This window comes from Ostrea edulis, chromosome 5 (genome assembly GCF_947568905.1).
Source record: "Ostrea edulis chromosome 5, xbOstEdul1.1, whole genome shotgun sequence".
In the NCBI taxonomy this organism is placed as follows: Eukaryota; Metazoa; Mollusca; class Bivalvia; order Ostreida; family Ostreidae; genus Ostrea; species Ostrea edulis.
Genome location: NC_079168.1, coordinates 5,944,434 through 5,971,991, shown reverse-complemented (window position 1 = coordinate 5,971,991; position 27,558 = coordinate 5,944,434). Strand labels below are relative to the sequence as shown.

At 35.6% G+C, this 27,558-nt stretch overlaps 1 protein-coding gene and 1 long non-coding RNA gene across 2 annotated transcripts; one reads left to right on the top strand and one right to left on the bottom strand.

Moving 5' to 3' along the window:
- Positions 1-1,760: 1,760 nt before the first annotated feature.
- Positions 1,761-18,510, bottom strand: LOC125649559 (15-hydroxyprostaglandin dehydrogenase [NAD(+)]-like). The gene is made up of 7 exons (XM_048877186.2): positions 18,191-18,510; positions 14,541-14,661; positions 12,585-12,691; positions 10,869-10,965; positions 8,075-8,151; positions 6,229-6,374; positions 1,761-1,988 (listed from the first exon to the last, which is right to left on the bottom strand). Exons 1-7 carry the CDS (start codon positions 18,278-18,280, stop codon positions 1,871-1,873), a joined length of 756 nt encoding a protein of 251 aa, XP_048733143.1. The 5' UTR covers positions 18,281-18,510; the 3' UTR covers positions 1,761-1,870.
- A 4,878-nt stretch (positions 18,511-23,388) lies between these two features.
- On the top strand, positions 23,389-27,090 carry LOC130055222 (uncharacterized). Its single transcript, XR_008803509.1, has 3 exons — positions 23,389-23,471; positions 23,601-23,745; positions 26,415-27,090. It is a non-coding gene; the product is annotated as an uncharacterized LOC130055222 (long non-coding RNA).
- Positions 27,091-27,558: the final 468 nt, after the last annotated feature.

Below are 27,558 nucleotides of genomic sequence, written 5' to 3'. Positions count from 1 at the left end.
GTTATTCTCTTACTCTAGTCGTGTAGATAATGGCATTTGCAATCGTCTAGTATAATCTTCGACAAAATTAATAATAGAGATGAAGTTCTGTCGCAAAGTGAAAGATCGGGGCTTTCTGAATTTAGGACCTTTTAAAATACGTGATTTCAGGTCGTCATTTTCAAATATATTCACATCACCAAAAATGACGTGTCCAGCAGGACTATAGTTGCAAGGAGTGGTAGGTGGATTATGTGTAAGATGGTCTATATCTAGGCACTGTAAATATATTTATGAATAAAAAGTTTGGATGCGATAGTAGAAGTACGTGTATATTTGCAGGAAATAAATTTGCTTGTTAAATGATTATTTACTATTTTGCTTTGATATTATGCAAGTCTCAGATTTTTTTTAAATTTTGTTCACATACAGCATCTACTACGGTAATTTGATATTACATTGTGACATTGAAATCGCCCCTGATGTGCATATGGATTTGAAATCGTGTGTAAACAACGACTTGGTGTCAGTGAAGGAAGGTGTTTGTTTATTAATATTTTGTGATGAAAGCAAACATGTCGTTCTGAGAATCTTGCCGGAAATTACGATTTATTTTAAGGTTGTAACGTCTATAATCGAATTTGTTTTGTGAAAAATATCCTCAAATTGTTGAACATCAGAAACTAGAATTATTATCTTAAAGTAATGGTAGGAACGGCTTTTTAGTGTGAAACACGCCAGACAGCATTCGATCTAATGCCAGGTTGTTTTTGCAAATTATATCTTCAATTTTACTTCTGGCACACCGGTCAAGATTAAATATTGTCACACAGGGTGTGGAATATATACTAAGCTCTATAAGAAGATTAGTCAATAGAAATGTTATTAATTCGGGTGTTTACTGGAAATTGAAGGATGTGCACAAGGAAATTTACACGTGTCAAATGGTGGGAGTATCTATGCTTTTAAAATTTAATGAATAATTTGTCAATAAACTCCGAAACAAACCGCTTGTATCTTTAATATTGTTTTATATATGAGCTTGCACCTTTAATAATGTTTCATAAATGAGGTCAAGTCCATTATTGAGTTCTATTTAATTAGAAATCATTGTGAAATTAATTGAAAAGGTGAAGAAAACGAACTTTCGTTTTCGATAAAATATCCTGAAATAGTGATGTGGACACATTTTGGTGGATCTTAAACAGAGCGGTTGACACGAATTAAATCCATGAATATTGGTTACATGTATGTTTATCGATGCTTGATATTGATCTGACAGAAGAAACCAATTTTGATAATTGTTGAAAAAAAATAAAATATGCCAGTTCGTTTCTTTAATCCGTGATTTTAGTCTTCAACCAGCCGTATGGAAATTTTCCGAATGAAGAGATCATAATTTGTGTAAGGATTCCTAAATATTGAATATAGAATGAACATAAATCTGATTAAAATTACATCCTTCACGATCACGTATTTTAATATGTCCCTTTGTGTACCGATCGTGGTATATTTAATAAACTCTATTGGTCATCAGAAATCTACAACCTGTTGGAAGGTTTGGCAGTAAATCAATCTATATTTGTATTTTGCAAATACAATCTATGTTGCTGCAGTTCCTGTACTAGAAGGAAGAAAACTCTATTCTGTCGAGATGTGTTTTGAAACGAAATATAATTTAAAAACACATTTCCAGAATTTGCTATGACTACATGCACATTTCCCTTCTAGAAAGATCAAGACACTTTACAAAGCATATAATTCCCAGTTCAATACATGTATGTCATTTGTCCGAAATGTAAACTTTAATATATAATAAATATACATGTACATAGCCATGAATGCTTTTACAAAGTGCACTTTATCCAAATGACCTCATGTTGATGGCAACTCAGGATGGTGAGGGTAGATTAAGGGTCTTCGCCCCTCTCATTGTGACAGAGATCACGCTCCCATTATTATCCTCGTCCTGCACAGCTTTCATGAACTCCGTGGTAATTTGGTCTAGGCTGGTGAAAATGAAATAAAATCAACGGAAAAAAATCTACAGATCTTAACGCACACATAAACAACACACAAGTGGAAACTAGTTGGATGTAAAAAATTCTTTCATTTTTAAACCCGTCCTTTTTTAAAGAATGTTTGGGTATATTATTATCCGTCCGTCCATCACACTCTCTTCAGCCTCAAACTCCTCTTTTATTTTAAGTAGTAACCAATTAATCTTTATGAACATGTAGGTGCTGTCCTATAGGTGTGAAATAAGGTTTCAGAAGTTTTAATTTTATCCTGATTCTATATTAGAAAAAAAAAACCTGGTTCCCGAACTCCTCATACATTTTACGCAATAGCCAATCATCCCTTAGAAGGTATTTTGGTGGTGTGCTATTGATGTTCAATAAGGTTTCAGAATTTTCTTTTTCACCTTGAGGGCTATTTTGGGGTTGAAAAACGACGTTTTTCTATACAAAACATCTGGTTCCCAATAGTCAAATCATCTTTCGGTAGACGATTGGTGGTTTCCTTTATATATGCAAGAAGTTTTAGGAATTTGCTTTTTTATCCCGAGGGGCGAATGGGGTGGAAAAACGGCGAACAAAAACCTGGTGCTCGGTGCATCGTGTCCTTCGCAACAAGAATATATTAATATTGAGGTGGTTATTGAGGTGGTACGTACATGTATGTAGTAGGGACTTTTTCAAAAACAAAAATCTTCCTTCCACAATTCAACCGCCGTAAAATGGCTGAAATGTTGCCAAAACGGCGTAAAACCCCCAATCAATCAATCAATCCACAATTCCATTTCAAGCATAATTTTGTTTTATTAAGTTACGACTTGATAATTAACATAGGAGGCCAAGATGCATTAAATTACCATGCACCATATTTTCAAAATTACCGCCACATGCTCATTACCATGTCTAAATAGTATACATTATCGCTAACGTTATCCAGCGCTTTATGCATGTGCATATATAAAGTACAGCATGCATCTGAAATGGAGATGAAATTGTCAGTTCTGGCAATGCAGCGGTAATGTAGAGACACGATGTTCTCACATTATCACCAGTGTGAGATTGACTTTACCAATGTGAGACAGCCATGTGAGATTTTTCTGTCTCACACTGCTGCGGCGTCATTTGATTGTGACGTAATATATTTTCTATGATTTACGTTACACGGTGAAGTAAAAATATTTTGCATTGTTATCTTTGAATTTTAATTTATATAGCTTTCTGGCGGACAATCTTGGGTTTTTTAGTTTACACTTATAGTGTAAACCATTTTCGGGTATGCTCTTTCTGCCTATCTAATTAGTTTTTGCATCGAAGTTCAAATGAGGATTTTGATAATTTGGAATTTTCTCAAAGCTACTAAATTTATACACTAAACTGTAGGTAAAATGTGAGAAAAATAATCCTTCGTTATTTACTCGTGTGGGATAGGGAAATTCCACCTCTGGAACAAGATTCTCTGTCTAGGACTCGGCAAAGCCTCGTCCTAGACTGCGAATCTTGTCCCCTCGGTGGAATTTCCCTATCCCACACTCGTACTAATGAAGGATTCTATTATTCTCACCTGAGTATTTTATGCTAGACTTAATCATGTATATGCAAGTAAGTTAAACAAGATTGCTACGCGTAGCTATGTCCCCCACCGCCGCTAAAATAAGTTGAAACATAAAAGTACCATAACTCCTTTAAAAATACATGCAAGTCAAAACAAAATGACGACGCAATACGATCAACTACGTATGGTGACTAACAATGCTACAAAATTAGAAAAAATTCCGTTGAGCAGTTTCGGAGGAGTTGCGTCCACAAAGTGTTCCCATAATGTAGCATATACAAATTCAACAAAGTCCTATAACTGCTTTAAAATTTGTTGAAACGAAATGGCGGTGCAATATGATCAACTGCATATGGTGACTAACAATCCTACAAAAATGAACAAAATGTTGAGCGGTTTCAGTGGAGTTGCGTCCACAAAGATAAGTGGGACGGACGCAAGGGCACCGGTATTTCTGTCCCCTTCCGCATTGCGGTAGGGACAAAATAACTATTGTGGCTTCTTTGCTAGTTACACAAGTATAGGCAAACACTTACGTGTGGGTATTACTGTTTATGACCTCTTTAATATGATATACGATATGGATTTCTAAGACGAACGATAACTTTTACACTCTATAATCACGAACAATAACGATGAACATAATACACCTGTACACGTATTCTTTACAGCACGAAAACATATGAAAATATTCAGAATCTCCATGCTTTCATTAGTGTATAGAAACAAATAATATCTCCAATAAGCTAGGGTCAAGCAGAGCATACATTTACACGTTGATGTGTACAGTTTAATCGCACGGTGAGCTATGATTGATAGACAGCAACTAGTTTTAGCAATATGTTATTCTGATCAATATTATAGGTTCAATATTCAATGGCTTTGTGTTCCCTGCACTCAATCAAAACGCCCACTAGACACGATACACCGCTATAATAATACACAAACAATTCACCCACTTGATCAAAATATATCCGGTGATCACTTCCTGAGAGGAGGTCGTGGGAAGACCAAAAAAAAAAAAACGTAAGAGGAAGTCCAAAAATCATAAAAATAGGCTAAATTCAATACAACAACTGTTTCTTCTATATTGTTATTCAACTCGACATTTAGATATATCGGCTGAATTGAGATTTTTTCACTAACTTCCTGGTAAAATTTCGTGGAGGATTTGGATACGAATTTAAGATCTGATAACGACTACTGAAATTGATTTAAATGTTGTAGTTATTGTATATGTATCTTTCACATATTCACAGAAATTACTTCAAGTAATAAAGACTTTGGAATATAACTGAAGTAAAGTTGCAAGGGTAATTAATGCCAAATAGTTCCGTCTGAAAAGTGGGAGAACATTGCTTTTTGTCACTATTAATGGAACAATTCTTAAAGTTCTGCATTGTCCTGAACAATTTTTAAGGTTCTTCATGTACATTGATGTGAAAACCGTATACATGAAAGGTGAAGATAACGAACAGTGATCAATCTCATAACTTCCATAAGCAATACAAAATAGATAGTTGGGTAAACACGGACCCCTGGACACACCAGAGGTGGGATCAGGTACCTAGGAGGAGTAAGCCCCTGTCGACCGGTCACACTAGCCGTGAGCCCTATATCTTGATCAGGTAAACGGAGTAATCCGTAGTTAAAATCAGTGTGTCAAGAACGGTCTAACAATCGGTATGAAACATGTCAGACAGCATTTGACCCAATGACCAGTTGTATTGGCAAACTAGATCGTTATAACGACCATAGAATGTACGAATTGCTGACTTTAAACGAAACTGTTGAAACCCCTGTACTTGTTTGTCAGTTGCTTGCCTCGATTTAAAACCCGACCATACGCATACATACAAACATACATGTACACATGTACATGTGATGCATCGAGTCCACTGTCATAGTTTAGAAATTTGATCCGCCTGTTCATTGAACGCAGGAAAGATCACGTAATTGATGTAAATTGTGCGTTGTGACGTCATATTCAGTGTCGGTGTTTAGCAAATTTACAAACATAGGAGACATGATATAATCGCATTATTTGGGGAGTGATTACATATGAATAAGAAAATATGGTTTACATGCTTTTTAAAAGGATTTTATGTAACATCTCAAAACGCCGTGAACTCAAAATGGATAAATACATGTCCTCGCGCTTGCATTGAAATCTACGCCATTTTGACCAAAATGTTTTAGTTCGATAGGTGTGGTTTAATTCTTCATAAGTTTTCTAAATATTCCTTTTAAACATGTGTATACGTGTTACCTATAGGGAAAGTTCCGTTTCGATCTCTATTAATGTTAATTACAATTTATTAACATTACTAGTATTCTCGCGCTAAGTAACAAGGCTCAACTTGCGCAATGATACGGCATCATGAAAACAAGGATAGGTGAAAAAGAAAACATTGATAGTATGACATGTAGGATACTGTATTGCCTAAATATATAGAATGTGGTTAACTACATCTTACAGCTATCAAAATCGAAATCATCATGCATTCAAATGGAGACAGGAATGTCAACTCTATATGAAACAAATCATGATATGGTGCGACAAACTAGAACCTGCTGGTTGTGAACCAATCCACTCCTTCATTAAGCGAAAGACTGTACATGACAGGAAAGCAAACACATTCATGACAAAGAGAAAATTTTAATTCACTTTTGTCTTACCTCATTACTCCGAATTTATCTAGGACGGGCTGGACTAGATCTTCTCCCTGAAATCTATCTTTCTCCACTTTGATCATGTCAGTATCAACAAATGCTGGACAGAGACACACCAAGCGGACGCCATTATTTATCACGTCAGGGTGGTTCTAAAATCATACATGTACCTAATGAAAGGTGAAGATAACGGACAGTGATCAATATCATAACTCCTATAAGGAATACAAAATAAAGAGTTGGGCAAACACGGACCCCTGGATATACTAGAGGTGGGATCAGTTGCCTAGGATGAAAAAGCATCCCCTGTAATTCGGACACATCCGCCGTGAGACCTACATGCATATCTTGATCAGGTAAACGGAGCAATCCGTAGTCAAAATCAGAGTGCCAAGAAAGGCCTAAGGGACTTGGCATTATTCATTGGTAGTTGGGAACGGTGCAAAATGCAATACGACACACATTTATGTTGACTTATATACTGATAGGACTCCAAATCTTTTTTTATTTTTAACACTGAGAGATCAGCTATATTTTTTTGCAAACGTATCAATGAACAATAAGTATTATAAAGTATTTCAAACTTTTATTTCAACCAACTTACAAATAATAATATTGAATTGTATGTATGCTTTATTTCGTGTCCAAGTTTAATATACTAGAGACGATATGCAATAAAATACTGGACCTTTGAAATGTTTTAATATTAAAACATGTAACTAAAAATATCACAAAAGAAGTATCCAGCTGTGAATAAAATTGCAAAAAATAATGTAGGTTTTGCATGGAGTATGGATTTCTATCATAGAAAATAAAAATGGTGTATCATGTTGGTCATAACTTGAAGGATACAGACCAGAATTTACTAAAGTCTAAACACATCTTTAATAATTCGATAGTTTGCCAATATAACCTATCATTGGGTCAAATGCTGTCTGACTTGTTTCATACCGATTGTTAGGCCGTTCTTGGCACATTGATTTTGACTACCAATGACACCGTTTACGTGATCAAGATATAGGGCTCACGGCATGTGTGACCGGTCGACAGTGGATGCTTATTCCTCTTAAGCACCTGATCCAATCTCTGGTATAGCCAGGGGTCCGTGTTTGCCCAGCTCTCTATTTTGTATTGCTTATAGGATTTATGAGATTGATCCCTGTTCGTTATCTTCACCTTTTATAGAGAATACTGAGATGTGAAAAAGTACATGAGACAATAATTCAGTAAAACAGTAATTTAAAAAAAAATTCCAAAATGTAGCACTTTGAACAACAATTCAACAAAAAGAGAAGGAAAAAAAAGATAATAGTGAGATTTGTAACTTCATAGACAAATTACCGAACAAACATGACAAAGCAAACAATAGTTTCTCAGGAACTTGAATCCCACACCTGATATAACAATAGAGAGACATTTTAAGTGATAATTTTGAAGAAATTTAGAGATTTTTAAAATGAAGTAAAAATGTTGTTTAATTATACATGTATATTTATTCATTAGATAGGACACACACTTTTTTATTACACATCTGATATAGGACAGCAACTTTTTTGTATTCTTAAATGATAGGACATAGGTTTTTTTTTTTTTTTTTAAATGGTAATATAGAATGCACCGGTCCCAACCCCCAATAAATATTGACCGGTCCCTAATGTAGAGAAAATCTAGCTATTTGTGTACCTATGATAACCTAGCATCGATCTGAATAGCGTTAGCATATAAAATATTGATTAATGTGAAGAAAGTGTAGCTATTTTGTATAGCCTATGAGATCCTTAAATTTATGTGGAAATAATCTGGTTATTTTTCATGAACTGATAAGAGTATAATGAGAATTAAGGGTACTCACGGCCCAACTCCTCGTAAAGCCGATAACTCCGTGTTTACTAGCGGCATACACAGGAGTGTAGTTCACAGGAAAGATACCTACGGTTTAACAGAGATCATAAAAAATTAAAACAGTGGATCAAAATAAGAATTAAGAATTCAGTTCAATTGGAAACATTAAAGTTAATATAGAAATAACTGCTGCATGAGAAATCGTTGGGGGAAAATCTGCGATGTCGCGGAATCTGATGCAACACAAAATGAGAAGGACGATCAGGTAACTATTTCGATACCACAGTGATTCTTGTGACATGTAAAAGGATGCTTCTTTAAGAGAAGTACAGCCATTACACATGAACTCAAGATATACAATTTCCTATAAATTCACTGAAGCAACAATCAATGGATTTATTGGTAAGTTAACGTCAATGAACCGTGGTGAAGTTCCAACATTTTACTGCGTCACATATCATCTACGTCATACAACATTTGCGTCATCTAGCATCTGCGTCACCTACCACCTGCGTCATACAACATCTGCGTCAACTACATGTACCATCTACGTCACATATCATCTACGTCATGCAACATTTGCGTCACCTAGCATCTGCGTCACCTACCGTCTGCGTCATACAACATCTGCGTCACATACAGTGTATCATCTACGTCACCTATCATCTGCGTGGGGATCCGGATTAGAATAGGTCCTCGGTACCCCATTGATTGTGGTAAGAGGCAACTAAATGGGGCGGTCCTCCGGATGAGACCGTAAAAATCGAGGTCTCGTGTCACAGCAGGTACAGTACCAGCAAAGTTATTCTTGACATATATATTCATATCTAGTGATCAGTCATTCAAAAAATTACTTTGTTAAACACCACTCTGATTCCACGCACAAGTACTCTGAAGTTGAAATAAAAAATATGCTAGAGTTCCTCATTGACAATATCTTCGTGGTCTTTGGTGATCAGGTCTTCCCACAGTCTGTTGGAATTCCCATGGGCACGAATTGTGCTCCTTTGTTAGCTGACCTGTTTCTATATTCATATGAAGCAGAATTTATTTAAAAGCTTCTACGTGAGAAGAAAAAAATCTCTCGCTGTGGCCTTCAATTCGACATTTTGATATATCGATGACGTTTTGTCTATTAACAATAATAACTTTCATTCATATGTCGATTTCATATATTCCTGTGAGCTCGAAATAAAGGACATCACAGAGTCGTTCACTTCTGCTTTATACTTAGATATTTTATTGAAAGTAGACATTAACGGCAAACTGACAACTCAACTGTATGACAAACGGGATTATTTCAGTTTCTCCTTCGTCAACTTCCAATACCAATATTTATGTAGCAATATTCCATTATCACCTGCATATGGTGTTTATATATCTCAATTGATTCGATATGCAAGAGCTTGTTCTGCGTATAGTCAGTTTTTTAAATCGAGGTAAGCTACTGACAAACGGGTTGATGTTGATGTTGAAACCCCTCTACCATCAATGTGAAATAAAACCAAGTAATATTTTGTGTGTAGCGAGGATAGGAGTTATTTTGCATCAAGCTCATTCAACAATTACAATTATTTTCATAATGACCACTTTAAAAAAAATCCACTGCACTATACCATATCTTCATACGTTAGATATTTCTACACTATGAGTGATAATTGATATGGCATAAGTGTACATGTACAAGTAATAAAAAAAACAACGATGACAGCTGAGTCGTGCCCAGTTGAGCAGACTTTTGGGAGATGCAACACCATTGCACCCTTTTAAAGCTGAATCTTCTAAATGTGTGAAATACAATGTCCCTGAGAATATTTTCTGTCAAAACACGGGTGATACACAAAATCAGATATAAGAACGCGCACAAGTTCAGTAGTTGGTGAATGTATATAAGTAGAATACAAGTGGGAAAAAATCGGAAGAAAAACAGCCTTTATTAAAATATATGTAATAAACAATGTAATTTAATGATTTTTCCTTTCAAATCGGAACTTCCTATTTCTCTGTTAGTGTTAATCACAAATAATTGTTTTTCAACAAGCAAACATTTATGAACTTCAGTTGAAGGAGCTTTCAGATTTACTGTCCTCGGTTTGATCGGCAAACCACTGCTTACTTTCCAGACTACTTGTGATAATTTTTCACCCTCTCTGGACAGACAAATAGCTCTTCTTCTACATTAAAATCTACAGCTTTATGTTCTCCTTCAAATATACTGTCTTTCCTCGATTCCTAAAACTAGCTTCTTTAGCAAAACGAATAAAGCTTTTCGAACGAAAGTATCGCACTTTTTCACTAGATTTAATATACGATCCCGATCCCGATAATTTCCGAAGCTACACGATAAAAGGAAAACATGATACGCGCAAAACACGATAGACCTGATAAACGTAAAACACGATAGAAAACGGAAAACCTGATAAACTCAAAACACGATACGATAGGATATACTCACGATACGATAGGATACATGCACAATACGACAGGATACACGCAATATCGATAGAACGTTAGGAATGTCAAGAATAACGTTGCGGGTACCGTATAGTACGATAAAGATCCCTCCCTAGTCGAAGGCCATAAGCACCAAGCATAAGCCTAAATTTTACAACTCTTCATCGCTAATGGTGACGACTCCATATGAGCGAAAAATTCTCGAGAGGGAGTTAAACAATATACAATTAATCAATCATCTGCGTCATACAACATCTGCGTCACCTACATGTACCATTTACATCACAAACCATCTGTGTCACATAATATATGTCGCTACAATGTATGGACTGTGGCTGTGGAATGTGTACCTGCCAGTGATGACATGTTTAGGATCAGGCCCCCCTGACCGCCCATGTCTTTCCTCAGATACTCCAACGCTAGCATCGTCCCGCGGATGGTACCATTCTACAAAAATCAATACAGTGAAAATAAAGGACCATGATTATATTTCACCGCGATGAGTGACACAAGAGTAGGTCATTTCATCCTTTTGGGTAAATAAAGGAACTAATCAAAATGGCCGTGATAAGTGAAAGTGCAGACAGTTTTACAGTTTTCAGTTACTTGGGGAGCTATTACGGACTACAATTTTTTAATCGGAATAAGAAATTCAACAATTTACAAACAGTAAAGTGCCAGGACCCATGCATCGTCGTAAACCCACAGTTGGTCGCACTTTTTTACCTCCCGTGTGACACAACGCCGATATTTTCGCATAATTCATTAAAATGCATGACCTTACGTGACCTGTCGAGGACTTATAGGAATCGCCGTAAGTATTCCCGAAACTCTAAGCGTCAGCGGTAATGGCGGTGCCCATGAAGGTGTGTTTTGTTGTGCCATTATCAAAGATAGGGGTTGCAGGGCCTTCCCTTGAACAGTACAGCTATGATGTAGGGTGCCTCAACTTTCATCCAACAAACGCATCATTTGCATGCAGCTTATCGGGTATGCAAATTCACGAAAGTGGACCAGATGAAGGAGGAAAGAGATAAGTTGTTAGGTATGTTTAAAGTTTGAAGAAAAACCGACAAAGAAATTGTAACGCATCTCGCTTAAAGCTTTGCAACTTGACAAAATCTTTGCTTCAAAAGCCATGTTTTTCTATGCTTCCGAATACTGGAAATAGAGGGTTGTGTCCCACAAGAGGTAATAGAAGTGCGACCGACCGTGGTTTCTAGGAATTTGAATTGATTTCTGCATATCTTGGAAAGTATACAGAATTTCGGGATGAACTTTGGCAGTAACGTAGATTGATAATGTATGAATACATTATAATACATAGCAGAATCTTACACTCTCTGGTTTATTATTTTTTTCATCGGCGAACTTGGGTATCCTATATTTAGAGTCTTTATAGTAAATTGAACCCAAGTGGTATAATTGCCCTTGTTCGAAATTAAACAGCCACAAACAGCATGTTCGTTTATAAAACATAATAGTATTACAAAGTATAAGTTATATCCAAAATCATTCAACAAGATATCCCTGTATTATCACTAGGGACATCACTATTTATCTATGCATTATCATTATTTATCACCAGGTTAATATATATCTGCATCATTATTATTTATCACCAGGTTAATATCTATCTGCAATATCATTATTTATCACCAGGTTAATATCTGTCTGCATTATCATTATCTATCACCAGGTTAATATGTATCTGCATTATCATTATTTATCACCAGGTTAATGTCTATCTGCATTATCGTTTTTTTATCACCAGGTTAATATCTATCTACACTCTCATTATTTATCACCAGGTTAATATATATCTGCATTCTTGTTATTTATCACCAGGTTAATATATATCTGCATTCTCATTTATCACAAGGTTAATATCTATCTGCAATATCATTATTTATCACCAGGTTAATATCTATCTGCAATATCATTATTTATCACCAAGTTAATATCTGTCTGCATTATCATTATTTATCACCAGGTTAATATATCTATCTGCAATATCATTATTTATCACCAGGTTAATATCTATCTGCATTATCATTATTTATCACCAGGTTAATATCTATGCATTTCTCCCAGGCCTTTTCGTGCACTATTCCTGCGTTGTTCACAACAATGTCAATACTCCCAAGGTTTTCTTTGGTTTTCCTGAAAAGCTCTGAAATGAATTTACTAACTTTAATAATACTTAATATTCTATAAAATTGAACAATTAACATGACAGTTAGCTAATAGAAAATCTGGTATCATAATGGAGAGTTGTCTCATTGCACATTATTAATGCACTTATAATATAAGTCGAAACTTTAAACAAGTCCCGCCTTTGCTGATACTGACATAGAGTATCGCCTCCTACCAATACATGTAAGAGCCTCGGTTAACATCCCTACGCTGATTATATTTCCATAAATAAGACCAGAATCGATTGTTACAGGGGGTATCATCAATTAATATGCTTCATACACTAATTCAATTGAAAGTGGGCTATGATATGTATTATTATTTGACCTAGTTCACCTAAAGGATAGGGTCAACTCGAATTATGATCTTTACGTTGGCAGAAATATGGGACTTGGAGCAAATTTCTGCCCAACCCCACCCCAGCGCTTTTTACGGATATGTCTGCATGCCAAAAGTTACATGACATAATAACAAACGAAAATTATTTTCTTTAACCTATATTTTGATTGGTTGATTTAGATAATGATTTTCGAAATTCGAATTCCAAATCTCGTATTTCGAATTTAAAATGAACCTTCTGGGCTTTCATAGTACAGCAAACAAGTGATGCTACAGACGTTACACGTGATATCAAAATATAAATTGATCTTTCGACAAATATTTCTTCGTTCAGCATTGTACATGCGCATGAGCACATATAATTTGGTTTAGAAAAAATTATATTTTCAGGCACTTCTGAATTTCAAAATAGTTATGTTATATACATATAATTTAGATATCCATTGATAAAATATCTTTTAAAAGACGAATAAATTGGCTCTGTAACATAGGCACTTGTTAGATGTAGAATGGTTCTGGCAAAAAGTTGCAGAAAATCCATTGCCTATCAAAGAGACCTATAGGCCACCAGGACGGATATTGCTCAAAACCTGAATAAATATAACGACTGGTTAATGTAATCGCTTGTTAAATTCATTATTCTCTGTTTCATCGAAATCATGATTACAACGTCTTTAAAATATCAGCTTCATATGTCATTTGCCAATATTTACATTTAAGAGCAAGCAGGCAGCCATGTTTAACCACTGCCTCAATGTCTTAAGCCACCTCTGCATATTGGTTAACTTACAAATGTAGATTAATATTTAACCATTGGTTAACATTTGAGCAATAGAAATTAATGGCTTAAAGTTAACCTGTGGTTTTGAACAACCTGTCAGGGTATCTGTCGTTAAGTGAAATGACAAATATCTCATCAATTCACTAAAATGATCGCGGTTTAATGTGAAAATAATCCACTATTTCAAATCGAATATCTTAAGAATATGTACTAACTCATCGTATAAAATATGTCTATACTCTAAAACTTCAAATATGCAATTTAGATGAGTGATTTGGAAATAGAATATTTGAGACATAGTTTTAATTGAAAGATGAAATGGACAGTCGGCTTCATTCCGTATATGATCCCATATTAATTAGGAGAAACGTTATGAAAATTTTAATAAGACAAATTTTGAAGAGAAAAAATGTTTGGAAGTCACGCCTTATTTCCTATAGTAAATCGCTCTAATGGTTTCTAAATCCTAAAAATTTTGGAAATCATTTTAACAATTATTCTAATCTATTCTAAAATGTGCTGTTGGACAATAAAACTTTAATCAAATACACTTTCTGCTTAAGACTATAAATATTTCCAAACTTAAGAGTACATGATCCGGAACAATTGGAAATGAATTGTATTGATATCTCATTAAACAGTTCATCACTTGAGTAGAATATAAAACCTCCCTCATCACTTTACTGCATGCTATCACGTAACCCACCTTCCATTTGCTGGATGTTGGTGACGTCACACGCCTGATAAAAGACGTTTTCGGCATACTCCGATTTGAGTTCCGTAGACGTTGTCTCTAACAGTTCTTGATTTACATCAGAAAGGCAAACCTAGATAGAAAAAAAATCATTCAGATAAAATCTAAATCAGGAACCCTGTGCTGGTTTTAGGGCGCGTCCTTACTTCCAGGTGGAATGGTGTGTTCAAACGTGTTCGAGTGTCCTCACCTTGACCTAAAATAATTTATAGACCCACCAATACAGACAGACGTACATACATTCGTACAGACACCCATACAGACAGACATACAGATACCCATTATACAGACAGACATACAGACACTCATACAAACATAAATACAGCTGGACTTAAAAGTAATTTTGCCCAGTGAGATATGTGGATAGGCTTGTAATACACAATTTCCGAGTTGCCCAATAGTTCTTTCCCTTTGTGGAACTCTTACGCACAGTGAGACGCAAAACATACTATCTTCCACATGCGGTGGGTACAATTGCTTATCGCTGCCTTCATATATTGCCTAAAGACTGATTATCAGACATCATGTAACCACCCAAACTGCAGGGAGACACAATATTAGTAAGTTTATTGGTATTAAATAGTAAAATACCTCAAACAAAAATCGATAATCACTTTTTTTCTTTGATTAAAATATCACTCGTGCAGAAGAGGAAATGAAAAATAATTTCATATTTAATTTAATGGCCTAAATCAATCAAATATCATTCTTGATATTGTCAGTTTGATGTATACCAACGGCTGGTATAAACAAAATGTACACGTTCATAACTTTTATCCGTATTTACATATATAGTCTATAATATATGTATACATCTTGTACCCACCCAAGCCTTCAACAGAACATTGAACGTACCTCTATCACAGAAGAGCTGATATCTCGGAAATTGCGTATTACATTTATCCTGCCTCTGATAAAAATCTTGGAATTTCATTGGCTGAAATCAATACTACTGTACATACAACGATGTTAGTGTCTCTTACATGTACTAACTTAATATTGTCAATATGCCCCTTCCACGTGGTTTACTGACCATCAGAGTCTGTTGCCATCTGCACACAACTGCAACTATGACGTCACAGTTGTACGTTACAATATGAAATGCGAGCTTTTTAAAATGCATCTACAACATCATACATATCCAATCTGACTAAGGTACAGACCTATATTATTATATATATAGCCTATATATAATGATATAGATCTGTACTTTAGTCAGATTGCATACATATCTAAGGTATTCTTCCAATATCAATTTCCACTTATATGTGTATGTATTAGAGTGAATACTATACCCTCTCCAAACTCCCCGTCGAGGTCTCATTACGTCACCTACGTATAGACCTCTCCTCGATGCAAGGTGAAGATAACGAACAGTGATCAATCTCATAACTCCTATAAGCAATACAAAATAGATAGGTGGGCAAACACGGACCCCTGGACACACCAGAGGTGGGATCAGGTGCCTAGGAGGAGTAAGCATCCCCATGTTGACCGGTCACACCCGCCGTGAGCCCTATATCCTGATCAGGTAACTACTCGGCTATTTCCGTAACCGCAAATGAACCTCGTATGAGGTTCGACGCTAATGATGCCAAAACTGAATCTGTGGTGAAAATCTAAAAAAAAACAAAAAACTCATTATACAGGTATTTGCTTCTGGCCTTCTAACCTCATCCACAGGCGCGCTTCCGGCGAAGAAATGCATCGATTTGATGCAATTCTTGCGCAGATCCACGTTCGAGTCTTCTTACATGTACCTGTTACGGAAATAGACGAGCGCATGATCCGATTGACCTCTCCTATGTGACGCAGTACCATATACAGATTTGTATAATATATTATTGTGAGTCCGCGATTATCACGCGGGCATATGACACTAAAGAAGTAGTTCGTAGTTAAAAGTTTGAAGATATTGACATTAAGAACATTAATATAAAAGTATGGATTTTATTCTAAACATAAAATGATCAAAAGATCATTAAAAAGTAGGAAGACTCTGTTAAAATTATAGTGTAAAGTAATGAACTTTATGTCTACGTTCTTGTTTTGAACTGTTTACGTTAGACGTTATGTTTTTCGTCATTCTACAGTGACGTCACACATTGTACGCACCTAGGAAATCGCTATTCCATAATACCTAACTGGAAGAGTTTGGTTTGTGAGCAAACGAACTCTGGCGGAAGTTTGATACCCTCTCACTGGAGTCAGTGCATATTATGACGTCACACGTATACGGAAAACAAATGAATTTATTTTTGAATTAACAGTCTCTTGAAAAACTTGTTTTAATTCCGTTGTCGATGGTTTAAATTTCATTGTTGTGCGTTTGGTAAAATATCTCAAGAATACATACATTGCAGTCATTTATTATGACAGTTGTACATGGACAGTAGAAAAGCATCAAGAATATAATTATGTCAATATGACTTTAATCAATGTATATATATAAAAATCATCGACAGGATAAATTCGCTATGTAGACACTTAGAAGGGTAATACAGAAATATATGGGGTCCTTGAAAATAAAAACATATTGCGCGAGGCGTATGATTTTTTTTCAAATACTTCATATATTTCCGTGTTGCCCCTCTAAGCGTCTACATACATGTAACTAATAGTAACACCCTTCCTTACTTCTGATTGTTTTGATCCGCCTACGTATTTTTAACGATATCTACATTCACCAATGTTTCGTCAATAATCCATCATTTGATACTAGTTCATTATTCATACATCTTTATATAGGAAATCAAGCTTACGTCACGAAGAAGCTTGTCAAGTTTTAAGTCATTTGGAGCATAAATTAATCAAAATTCTGTATCTTATTTTAGAAAATAAAAAATGCAAGGAATCAATGCTAATTTGCATCATGAGGGATAAATAAATATTGGAAACATGAGCGAAACTAATCACCCATTGTCTCAACGCGCACATCTCCACAATACAGAGAACATGTGTATTTCTTAATAGAAGCTAGCCACAAAATCGTTTCATAAATGTTAGTATACATGATGATGACAAAGGTTGTACATGTGTAATTTGTAGATATCCGGGAAAAGAGGGTCTTCCTCACATATTTCCGTATTCTCTTAATTAGTTTTCACTTCACAACTCAATTACCTTCAGAATACAAACATTTTGTTACAATTCATATGCCAGAAACACACACATTATCTCCCCTCTCTCTGTCTGTCTTTCTCTCCCTCCTCTCTCTTTCTCTCCCTCCTCTCCCTTTCTCTCCCCTCCCTCTCTCTCCCCCCCTCTCTCTCTCTAGCCGATGAAACGTGATAAGTGAGGACACCCACACAATGTCTAGGAGAAAATACATACACATGCACTGTAAAGACATAAATATACTATCTTAGGTACAGTGTAGTTATGAGGATGTCAAATACTTTAAGTGTTTCTGAAAGAGAATATCAAAAAGGTCCCCATATCACTTGTTCACACTAATCCTATATCTGGTATTTAAATGAGTCGTGTTTATTAGGGCATAATTTTGAGATTATAACTTTTGTACTCATAGTACACTTCATGCGTAATGGTCAAAACCTGTCCTTGCGGACATTTAATCCCCCATCTCTCCTTTATTTTCTTACCTTGCTTCCCCTCTCCAGCAGTGCTCTGGCGAAGGCTTTACCCAGACCCTGGGCGGATCCCGTAATAATGGCCACCTTCCCTCTCAGCATTTGGGCTGTTTCTCCCTACCTGAAAGACTCCAAGCTTTGATGATGACGACCTAGCTCTCACAATGGGAGGAAAGACTACGGTTTTTTGGTGGGTTTTTTTAAAGTTCCTTGATCCGCATCTAACTAGTTTTCACGCTTATTCTAGAGTGTATACATATAGAAAATCCATAACACACGTTACACAGATAGCAAACGCTCGTGTTTGCGCAGGCATGAATTTCCCTCATCTTATCAATGAGGCATAATTGACACGTACATTGCTTTCTATGAAAATATTAAATATCGTTCAGGGATCGTTGACTTTCTAGCTAATATTTCGGGGACCTTTGAGAATGTTTGTCTTTAAACCTTGACTTCTTGAATAGTAATGTGTAAAGATTTAATTAAAATAAATAATCCCAGTATTAAATGCCACTCTACGCTTAACATACATGTATGAGTATGTTTGCGTCTATATAATGGACAATAAGGTAAGTTTAGTATATTTAAATACAAGGAGAGAGAGAGAGAGAGAGAGAGAGAGAGAGAGAGAGAGAGAGAGAGAGAGAGAGGAGATAGAGAGATTATCACGTGATATACAACCAGAAAAAGAAGAAAAACGAACACGACAAGCTCTTACAAGTGTATTGTCTCTCTTGTATGTAATTAAAGATATTAATTGATATAATAATTTCCTGATGATATTTTATTCAGATAAAGAGCTATTCATGTGGAATTCACTGAGCGGGTACATTTTGAGGGGTGGGGATAAACTGGATCACACGACCGTAGGGTGATTGGGATGGGTTAATTAGAGCAAACTCGCGCGTCCTGACAATAGTCCAGAAAAATCAGAATTCTTAAAGCAATATTAGCTCTCTTTTTTGGTGCAAAATTGTAATTTGTCAATGATAGAAAAAAAAAGGTTTACAAACTTTTGTTATCAATATTTGTGTTAGAAAATCAATCCAGAGGCTCTGGATAAAGCAAAATTGCATTGTCTTCCCGTACAAAAATTGATTTCTGTATAATGCTATATATTCAACAGAACCGAAGTCTTTATTTTGATTTTTTTTTATTGGACCAATGGCTATGGTTAAAGTTACATACAAAAATAGTATAATGGCACATTTTGAGAACAAAATAAAAATTTCAAATTTAGAGCTAATATTAATTTAATGACTTTTGTATACAAATTTTTAATGAAAAGATATTTCTAATCGACAAAACCTCGATTTTAATTCAATATTGATTAACTCATGAACCTGCTAACTTTTCAAACTTGCACGTTGCTGAAATGTTCTTGGAGAGAGAGAGAGAGAGAGAGAGAGAGAGAGAGAGAGAGAGAGAGAGGAGAGAGAGAATAAAAGCGAGAATGAGTGTGATTTTTTTTTCTTTTCCATAATTGTTTTTGGAAGGGAGGGGTGGTGAATGGGATTAAAGTCTTTTTTAATATATTTTACTTTTATATATGATATAATTGGGGGGGGGGGGGGGGTCAGAAAATGTTAAAGCCAGAGAAAAAGGGGTAGTACCCACAGCCGCTTGCTTGATATTTTTCATAGTACATGCAAGTTATAATAGTTTTAATTTAAAATACACATGTATTAGTATAAAGTAAATGAAGCGGTGGATTCTGAAGATCACTTCCCGTTTTCTCTGTAATTTCTGCTTTCCCTGTTCACAATAAGCTTTTTATTTTATAAAATGTCTTCCTCATAACATTATTGCATGCAGTGTTTTCCGTTTTCCATTCCGCGTTTTAGCAACACCCGGATTTTAGCCATCAATACATTGTACTTGCATTCAACTGTTTGAAGTCAGAAGGGTGTTTAGATGTTTCAACGTTCAAAAAGATTTACACCGAAATCTTACTCAAAGTCACACACAGGTGTGTGACAATAATACATATAAAATTTATAGCATGTACCTTGGCAATATATATATATATATAAAGCACTAAATAATCACAACTAAGTACTGAAAATTTTCGCCCCAGCCCGGGGTCGAACCAGCGACGTACGGCACCCACCGCCTAGCAAGATTGTCAAACCAGTGCGTAAGTCCACTCGGCCACAACGACTTCTAAAGCGCTACTTATACACACTGATGCAATCCCACACAGTCGCTGTGTCATTCAGTGTTTAAGATATTTTATAAGGAGAGTGGATCTCTCGATGCAATTGTATAGAATATTTAATATAAAGCACAAACAAACAATTATAACACCCAACCTTACGTTTACCCCTAGGATCTAAACGATACATGTGAAAATCAATTAATTAATATATAAAGCACTAAATAATCACAACTAGGTACTGAAAATTTTCGCCCCAGCCCGGGGTCGAACCAGCGACGTACGGCACCCACCGCCTAGCAAGAGTGTCAAACCTATTAAGTAGCGCTTTATGAACATAACAAAGCTTCCTTTCTAGGGAAGTCGTTGTGGCCGAGTGGACTGGTTTGACAATCTTGCTAGGCGGTGGGTGCCGTACGTCGCTGGTTCGACCCCGGGCTGGGGCGAAAATTTTCAGTACCTAGTTGTGATTATTTAGTGCTTTATATATTAATTAATTGATTTTCACATGTATCGTTTAGATCCTAGGGGTAAACGTAAGGTTGGGTGTTATAATTGTTTGTTTGTGCTTTATATATATATTAAAAGAAATAGAATAAACAGTACACAAAGTTAAAATTTTAACGCAAGCGCTTTCATTTTATAATCCTCAGGCGTTACAGGCCCGTACCCAGACTTTTTCAATGGGGGGTGCATATTCCTTACTGTGAAAGTAAAAGCTAGGGATTTTAGAAAATATTTGACTTTAATAGTGCTTGATGATTTACACAGCCGACTTTAATGGTGCTTAATGGTTTTCACAGGGGGGGGGGGGGGGGGGGGGTTGCACGTCCCGCACCCCCCCCCCCTCGGTACGGGCCTGCGTTACATTTAATTTTAACTTTGTGTACTGTTTATTCTATTTCTTTTAATACCGGACACTGTGATTTTTAAAGAAGACAATTTGGAGATATATAATATATAGTAGGTTTACTTAACAATTTTGAAGCAAAAATTGTAATCTGTGGGCTTTTGATGATTTATAAACAATTAAGTGTAACCAGGTTTGATTTTTTCCCCATCGTTTGGGAATTTTAAAGCAAAAACTGAAAAATTGGGAGAAATACTTGTTTTTAGCATTGGGAATGGGGCCCCTACAGACCCTAAAAAAAAACCCAGCCTATGGTTGGAAATGAAAAACTACCAACCATTTTTGAATTGTATAAATTGTTCATATATTTCACAAAACCACTCTGGTACTCACGTCATTACACTCACTCACAATATCACATCCTAATGACATTGACTTTCATTCAGTAACCACTGACATATAAAATGACATTTCTCTGCGGTGTTTAACTGGCCTACCAGCCCTTGTGGTTTCTGACATATTTTGTTCAGATTCCATACTAGTCGAGGTTATTAACAAAGTCCATTACCATGATTACAAATAATACATGTATGTCTGTCAGCACTCGTACCAGTAATGAATAATAATCTCCACTAGCATGAAATCCATTATTATACAATATTAATCACCCATCATCAGGTCAACATGAAAAAATGAAAACCCGAGGCTGGGTCCACTCGTGACACGACGTGACATCATATCAACAGCCGGCGTCCCCCCCCCCCCCCCCCCCATAAATTTTCAAATTTAAGGTAAATCGTGGTCTTTTGTTTAAAAAGAAATGTAAACGATAAAAGAACCAATACTTTCTTTCACTCTCGGAGAAATACATGACAAAATCTTTGGATTCATTGAATTATTTTTGGGAGAACTTACATTTTTCCACAAAACTCTTAAAATTTGCGTCACTTTATTAATTTAACCTTACATAAATTGGCCATAACTTGATAAGTAAGTTCCCAAAGAAAATTTTCTCTATATATTTGATGTGAATCTATCTTTTTCAAAATCTTCTCTTCTTGAGGATTCCCATTTTCAATGATTATGTCGAACTGATCACGGGTGATTAATTATTCTATCATACCGACATCGAAATAAACACAAACTGATATTATATATCCTACATTTGTAATACGAATTTTGACGAAGATTTCTACACTCTTGACAGTCTTGTGTTTATCATTACATTGTCGAGTAGTACCTGGGCTTGGGGTTGTCCTTTGTGCACCGAAGTTTATGTTCAAAAGATAATTCAAATGATCTTGTTGTCTTTGGAATAGAAAATTGGTTTTATTACAAAAAATTGTATAATTTTACGTCTGATAAAAGTCTTACCTTCGTTATTACAAACTCCAACGTAGTTGTTTACATTAGAGATCCGGACATGACGCAATTGTGCACAACATTATGACGTATATCTGCATAAGAACTTGTCTGTCAGAAGTCTGTTTGATTCATTCGACATAATCATTGCTTTTACAATGTTATTTTTAATCAGTTCGTTAGCGGTCAAATTTCAGCGCTCATCAATAATGACTGTTCAATATATGTGAATCGGTCCACCGGTGGTCATTATTGCAGGCAGTGCATTTGAAGTCATTACTGATTTCTACAGATTGGAGAATGAATAATTGTTGATCGCCCCGCTCTAGAATTTTTCACTCCTATGACGACGTCGTCATTGCCGGTGAAGGGCTACAAAATTTAGGTCTAGGAGGGATATTTATCGTGCTACACCTGCTGTGACACGGGGTCTCGGTTTTTGCGGTCTCATCCGAAGGACCGCCCTATTTAGTCGCCTCTTACGACAAGCAGGGAGTACTGAGTGAGGAACTATTCTAACCCGGATCCCCATGGGACTGAATAGGGGAACAATTTCGAGTTATTCCATGTCCTTTTTATTCTGCATTTAGTCACTATTACGTCATATGAAATGTGAATAACCTCAGCAATTATTTTGTGGTGATGAGCAGGTGGTCATTTTGAATCTGTGACAGAGAAAACATAGATCTACCCAAATTAGATTCTATAAGAACTGAAAGTCAAAGTCATGGTATTAACACAAATCCACTATATACAAGATTTTCGAGGCATTTTCATATATGTATCAAAATATTCAGACAGATGGGGGGGGGGGATGTAATTCAGATGAAAGGGAGTGCAACTCGAAATACCAAGTAATGGCCATTGTGAAATCAGCAGCCTGTCCTGTACAACCATCCTTCCATGACGCATGCAATATACATGTAAGTATATAAAATCCTACACTCGTTCCATGTAATGTCACTTGAACATCACTAGTATTTACTTATTCCAAATACATACTGTACATGTAGTTTAAAGTCAGAAATTCTAAACATGTTTTTCCTTTAAAGTTTAATTTCAGGAAACAAAGCCTGCATGAAACTCCAAAAATGACATTTCTGGAAAGCTGAAGATCAACGTAAAATGGCTAGGAATGCAAATAGGGCTAACATCTTACAGCCCATATTTCATTCCACTGAAAAGAAAAAGGGCAGAGTAAGAAGTTTTTATTAATGAAAGATAAATATACGCTGAAACGTCTTTAAAGATATATTTTTAGCTCAAGTGAGCTAGTCTGATCACCGGTTGTCTGTCATTTGTCTGTAAACATTTTACATTTTCATCTTTTTCTCCAGAACCACTGGGCTAATATCAGTCAAACTATGTACACATCATCCATTGGTGAAGGAGATTCAAGTTTGATCAAATGAAGGGCCATGACCTACTTTTTATAAAAACCTGACCTATAAAATATATCCTGAATATATATCTTGTATATATGTTTCTTGTGGCAAGACCTTTCATTTAATATCATGATGTTTGCCAGTGTGACATTGAACTCTGAGTTTGACATCCTTTAAGAAAACATAACCTATTAACTATATTCGGAACTATTTTAGATGGGGGTTCATATTCTGTGTATAGATTCCTTATGGCAAGATATTGTACATAATGATGTTTGACCTTGGAGTTTGACCTACTTTTAAAAAAAAACCTGACCTATCTTCTGAATTATCTAAAGTAGGGCTTTCATATTTTGTATATAGGTTTCTTATGGCAAGGCCTCATTATTTTGTTAAGATTAACATTGAGACCTTGGCCTGGAAGTTTAACCTGCTTTTAATAAAAATCTTACCTATCTAATCATCTCTTAAAGTAGATCTATACTCGGCCTACGCCACAATCAAATGTAAATGCGGAACCACGCTTCCGTTTTCCGAAATGTGATATTTTAACGATATCCATTTGATTTTTACATGGCGATATGAGATATGAATATCCGATATCAATTCCTTCCTGGGTGTTCTTATCTTCTTATCAGTCAAATCTTAAGTTGAGATTTTGTGGTGTGTGTTTTTTAAAGGGGGAAGATAGAGATGATTATAGCTTTAGAAAAAAATCGGTTGGAGAATAAACAACATTTTGGTGGATGAGGGTGTGTCAATTACATAGTACATGTCCGTGAGGCATTCAGTGTACATTGACTCTTTATGTAAAAGTTTTACTAGGCATCAGAAAGTGGGGGAGACAGATGGGAAAGGGGAAGGTCAGACCAATTCAGATTTCCACGAGCATCATGATAATATTTCTTTTATGAGTATCCGGGTTAGAATAGGTTCCAAATTATCATCAACAAATACATGGTACGCTCGGGTAAAAAAGAAAAGTTCACATTTTGCTGCTTCGGTGACCACATATATCGTAGAATTTGTGTTCACTGCTACAATGTTACAGATATTGACGCAAACTTCAAAGATCAGCTGCAAATAATTTGTTTTATTTCACCGACCGTCATGAATTTGTCATTTTTTCCTCATCCTCTCCTTTTTCAAAATTTTTGGGGCGACATCTATTAGTTCCTTGTTGAGATTGCATCTACTTAGACCGGCGTAAGTGGTGTACGTGTACATGTTCATATATCCAATTTATGTACATGTAAATAATTCATGACCTGTAGAGATTCATATAAAACTTTGCCTCAGGATACAAGATATATCACACATTACACATATACATTAACCATATAAGCAAAATCATAAAAATTCTGTTTGTTACTTTCGTTTTACAATTACATTGTGCAAAGCCTCTCTAGAATATTTTTTCAGATAAAATGTAAAATTTAATTGTACACCAAATGTATCTTATAATAGTTATAGTTTAGCATAGTTCAAATTATTATTCAAGGTTGTAAATATGCTCAAACTTCACATGTCTTATGAAATTATGATAATGTATAATTTTTCAAGATTTTAAGGGGGGGGGGGTGTACTTGTTATAGAGCTGATAGCTTCTAAAATAATACGTCAACATATGATTTTCTTACTCAAATCCTTATTCTAAGAAAATAATCTGTAAATCAAAAACAATTAATTCAAGGTTTAGTCCATAAAAATTAGGGAAAATACCAATATTGACGTCAAATGGTATTTCCTACAGTATTTCCTTTAACATGTTTGGGCTCACAAAGTATACATTGTGAAAATATTTATTCCAATTTATTAAAATAAATGATTACTTACCATTAAATAAAGGGTATGCAGTCTTTGTTGCTTATTACAGCACATTTGTTTGGGAAAATAAGAATTAATGAGAAAAATAAAGAAGGAGGAGTGCATTTTCCTTAATGTTGATGGGGTTCTTACTTTTGAGAAGCAATAACAATGAAAATATCATGTCAACATATATATTTTTCAATGTCTGTCTATTTCTGTAATGTATATTTATCTTGTAAAGGCAATTTGTTCATGATTGAGTCCATTTAAGGCTGAGTATAGATCTACCTTAAACTACTTAAGATAGAGCTTTCATATTCCTTATGGCAAGGTATCCATATCATACCATGATCAATGACCTTGTGACCTTGGTCTTATCCAGAACAGCAAGATCATGTTAGTGACATTGGTGTTGAGGCATCTCTGTGTTAGTGTATGTGAATTCATTTTCAATTATGTTGTGATCCTTTGGGGCCACTATTTAGGGTGAAAATTTTTCATAATAATAAAGATTGATAACAACAAAATCTTTTAAAAATCATAACAGCTGAACAATGACAGGGCTTAGGTGACTCAGATGAGCGATGTGGCCCATGGGCCACCTGTTTGTATTATGTAGCGAATGTCACAAAACTATGATTTCCGTTATTATTATTTTTTTGTAAATTATAGAAACGAGAGGAAATTTTTAAGCAAATCCAACATCTGAGGAAGTACCAGCAGGACCATCTCATCACTCAATGGCATCATATCCACCAGTACAGATGGTCCCTTCCCAACAACCAACACAACTGAATCGAGAGCTATTTGTGTACGCATTTTATAATCATGTCTCCCCTCTTCCAGGGGGGAGATATTGTTTTTGTACTTTCTGTCCATTTGTCAGTCCGTCTGTCACAAAATATTGTGAACATTTCTCCTCCTGTGTGGCTTATCTGATAGACTTGAAACTTTGCATAATGCTTCATTGTCATTTGTACCTAGATGTGCATATTGGTGGGACGAGAGGATCCAATTATTTTCCTACATGTAGTGCCTCTACTAGGGGTGGAAATTGTAAAATAGCTTGTGAACACTTCTCTTATATGGCTTAAAGGATAATCTTGAAATTTTGTACAATACTTATTATCTGATGTAAATTGGTATAATTGCACATGGAAATACGTATGTACGTAAGAATTCTTTTAATATTTTAAATTATATTGTTTTTCACATATTGCCATTTTTTTTTTTAAATATTGATGCAATCATATCAATAGGTCATGAATTGGAGCTCCACTTGTGCCATGGCCGTATCAAATGTAGGGCATACATATATGATTGATTGAATATTGTTGAATATTGAGAATATTTCACTCATATGGAGACGTCACCACTGCCGGTGAAGGGCTGCGAAATTTAGGCCTATGCTAGGCGCTTATGGCCATTGAGCAGGGAGGGATCTTTATCGTGCCACACCTGCTGTGACATGGGACCTCGGTTTTTGCGGTCTCATCCGAAGGACCGCCCCATTTAGTCGCCTCTTACGACAAGCAAGGGGGTCCTGTGGACCTATTCTAACCCGCATCCCCACGGGATAGAGCATACATATATGTAGTGATTGCTTTTTTGCCAACACTTGGCATTTAGAAGTAAAAATTGTGTGGCTTTCGCATAATTATGATCGTAAAATTAGAGGTCCCATTGCAGCAGATATTGGTGCATTAAATAACCCTCACTGCTGCGGTTTTGACCATGAAGCATAGGTCTGAATTTGTAGTACTTCATTTGATATTTAGATGATGATGTCTTAATATGAGTAAAAAAATTCAATAGG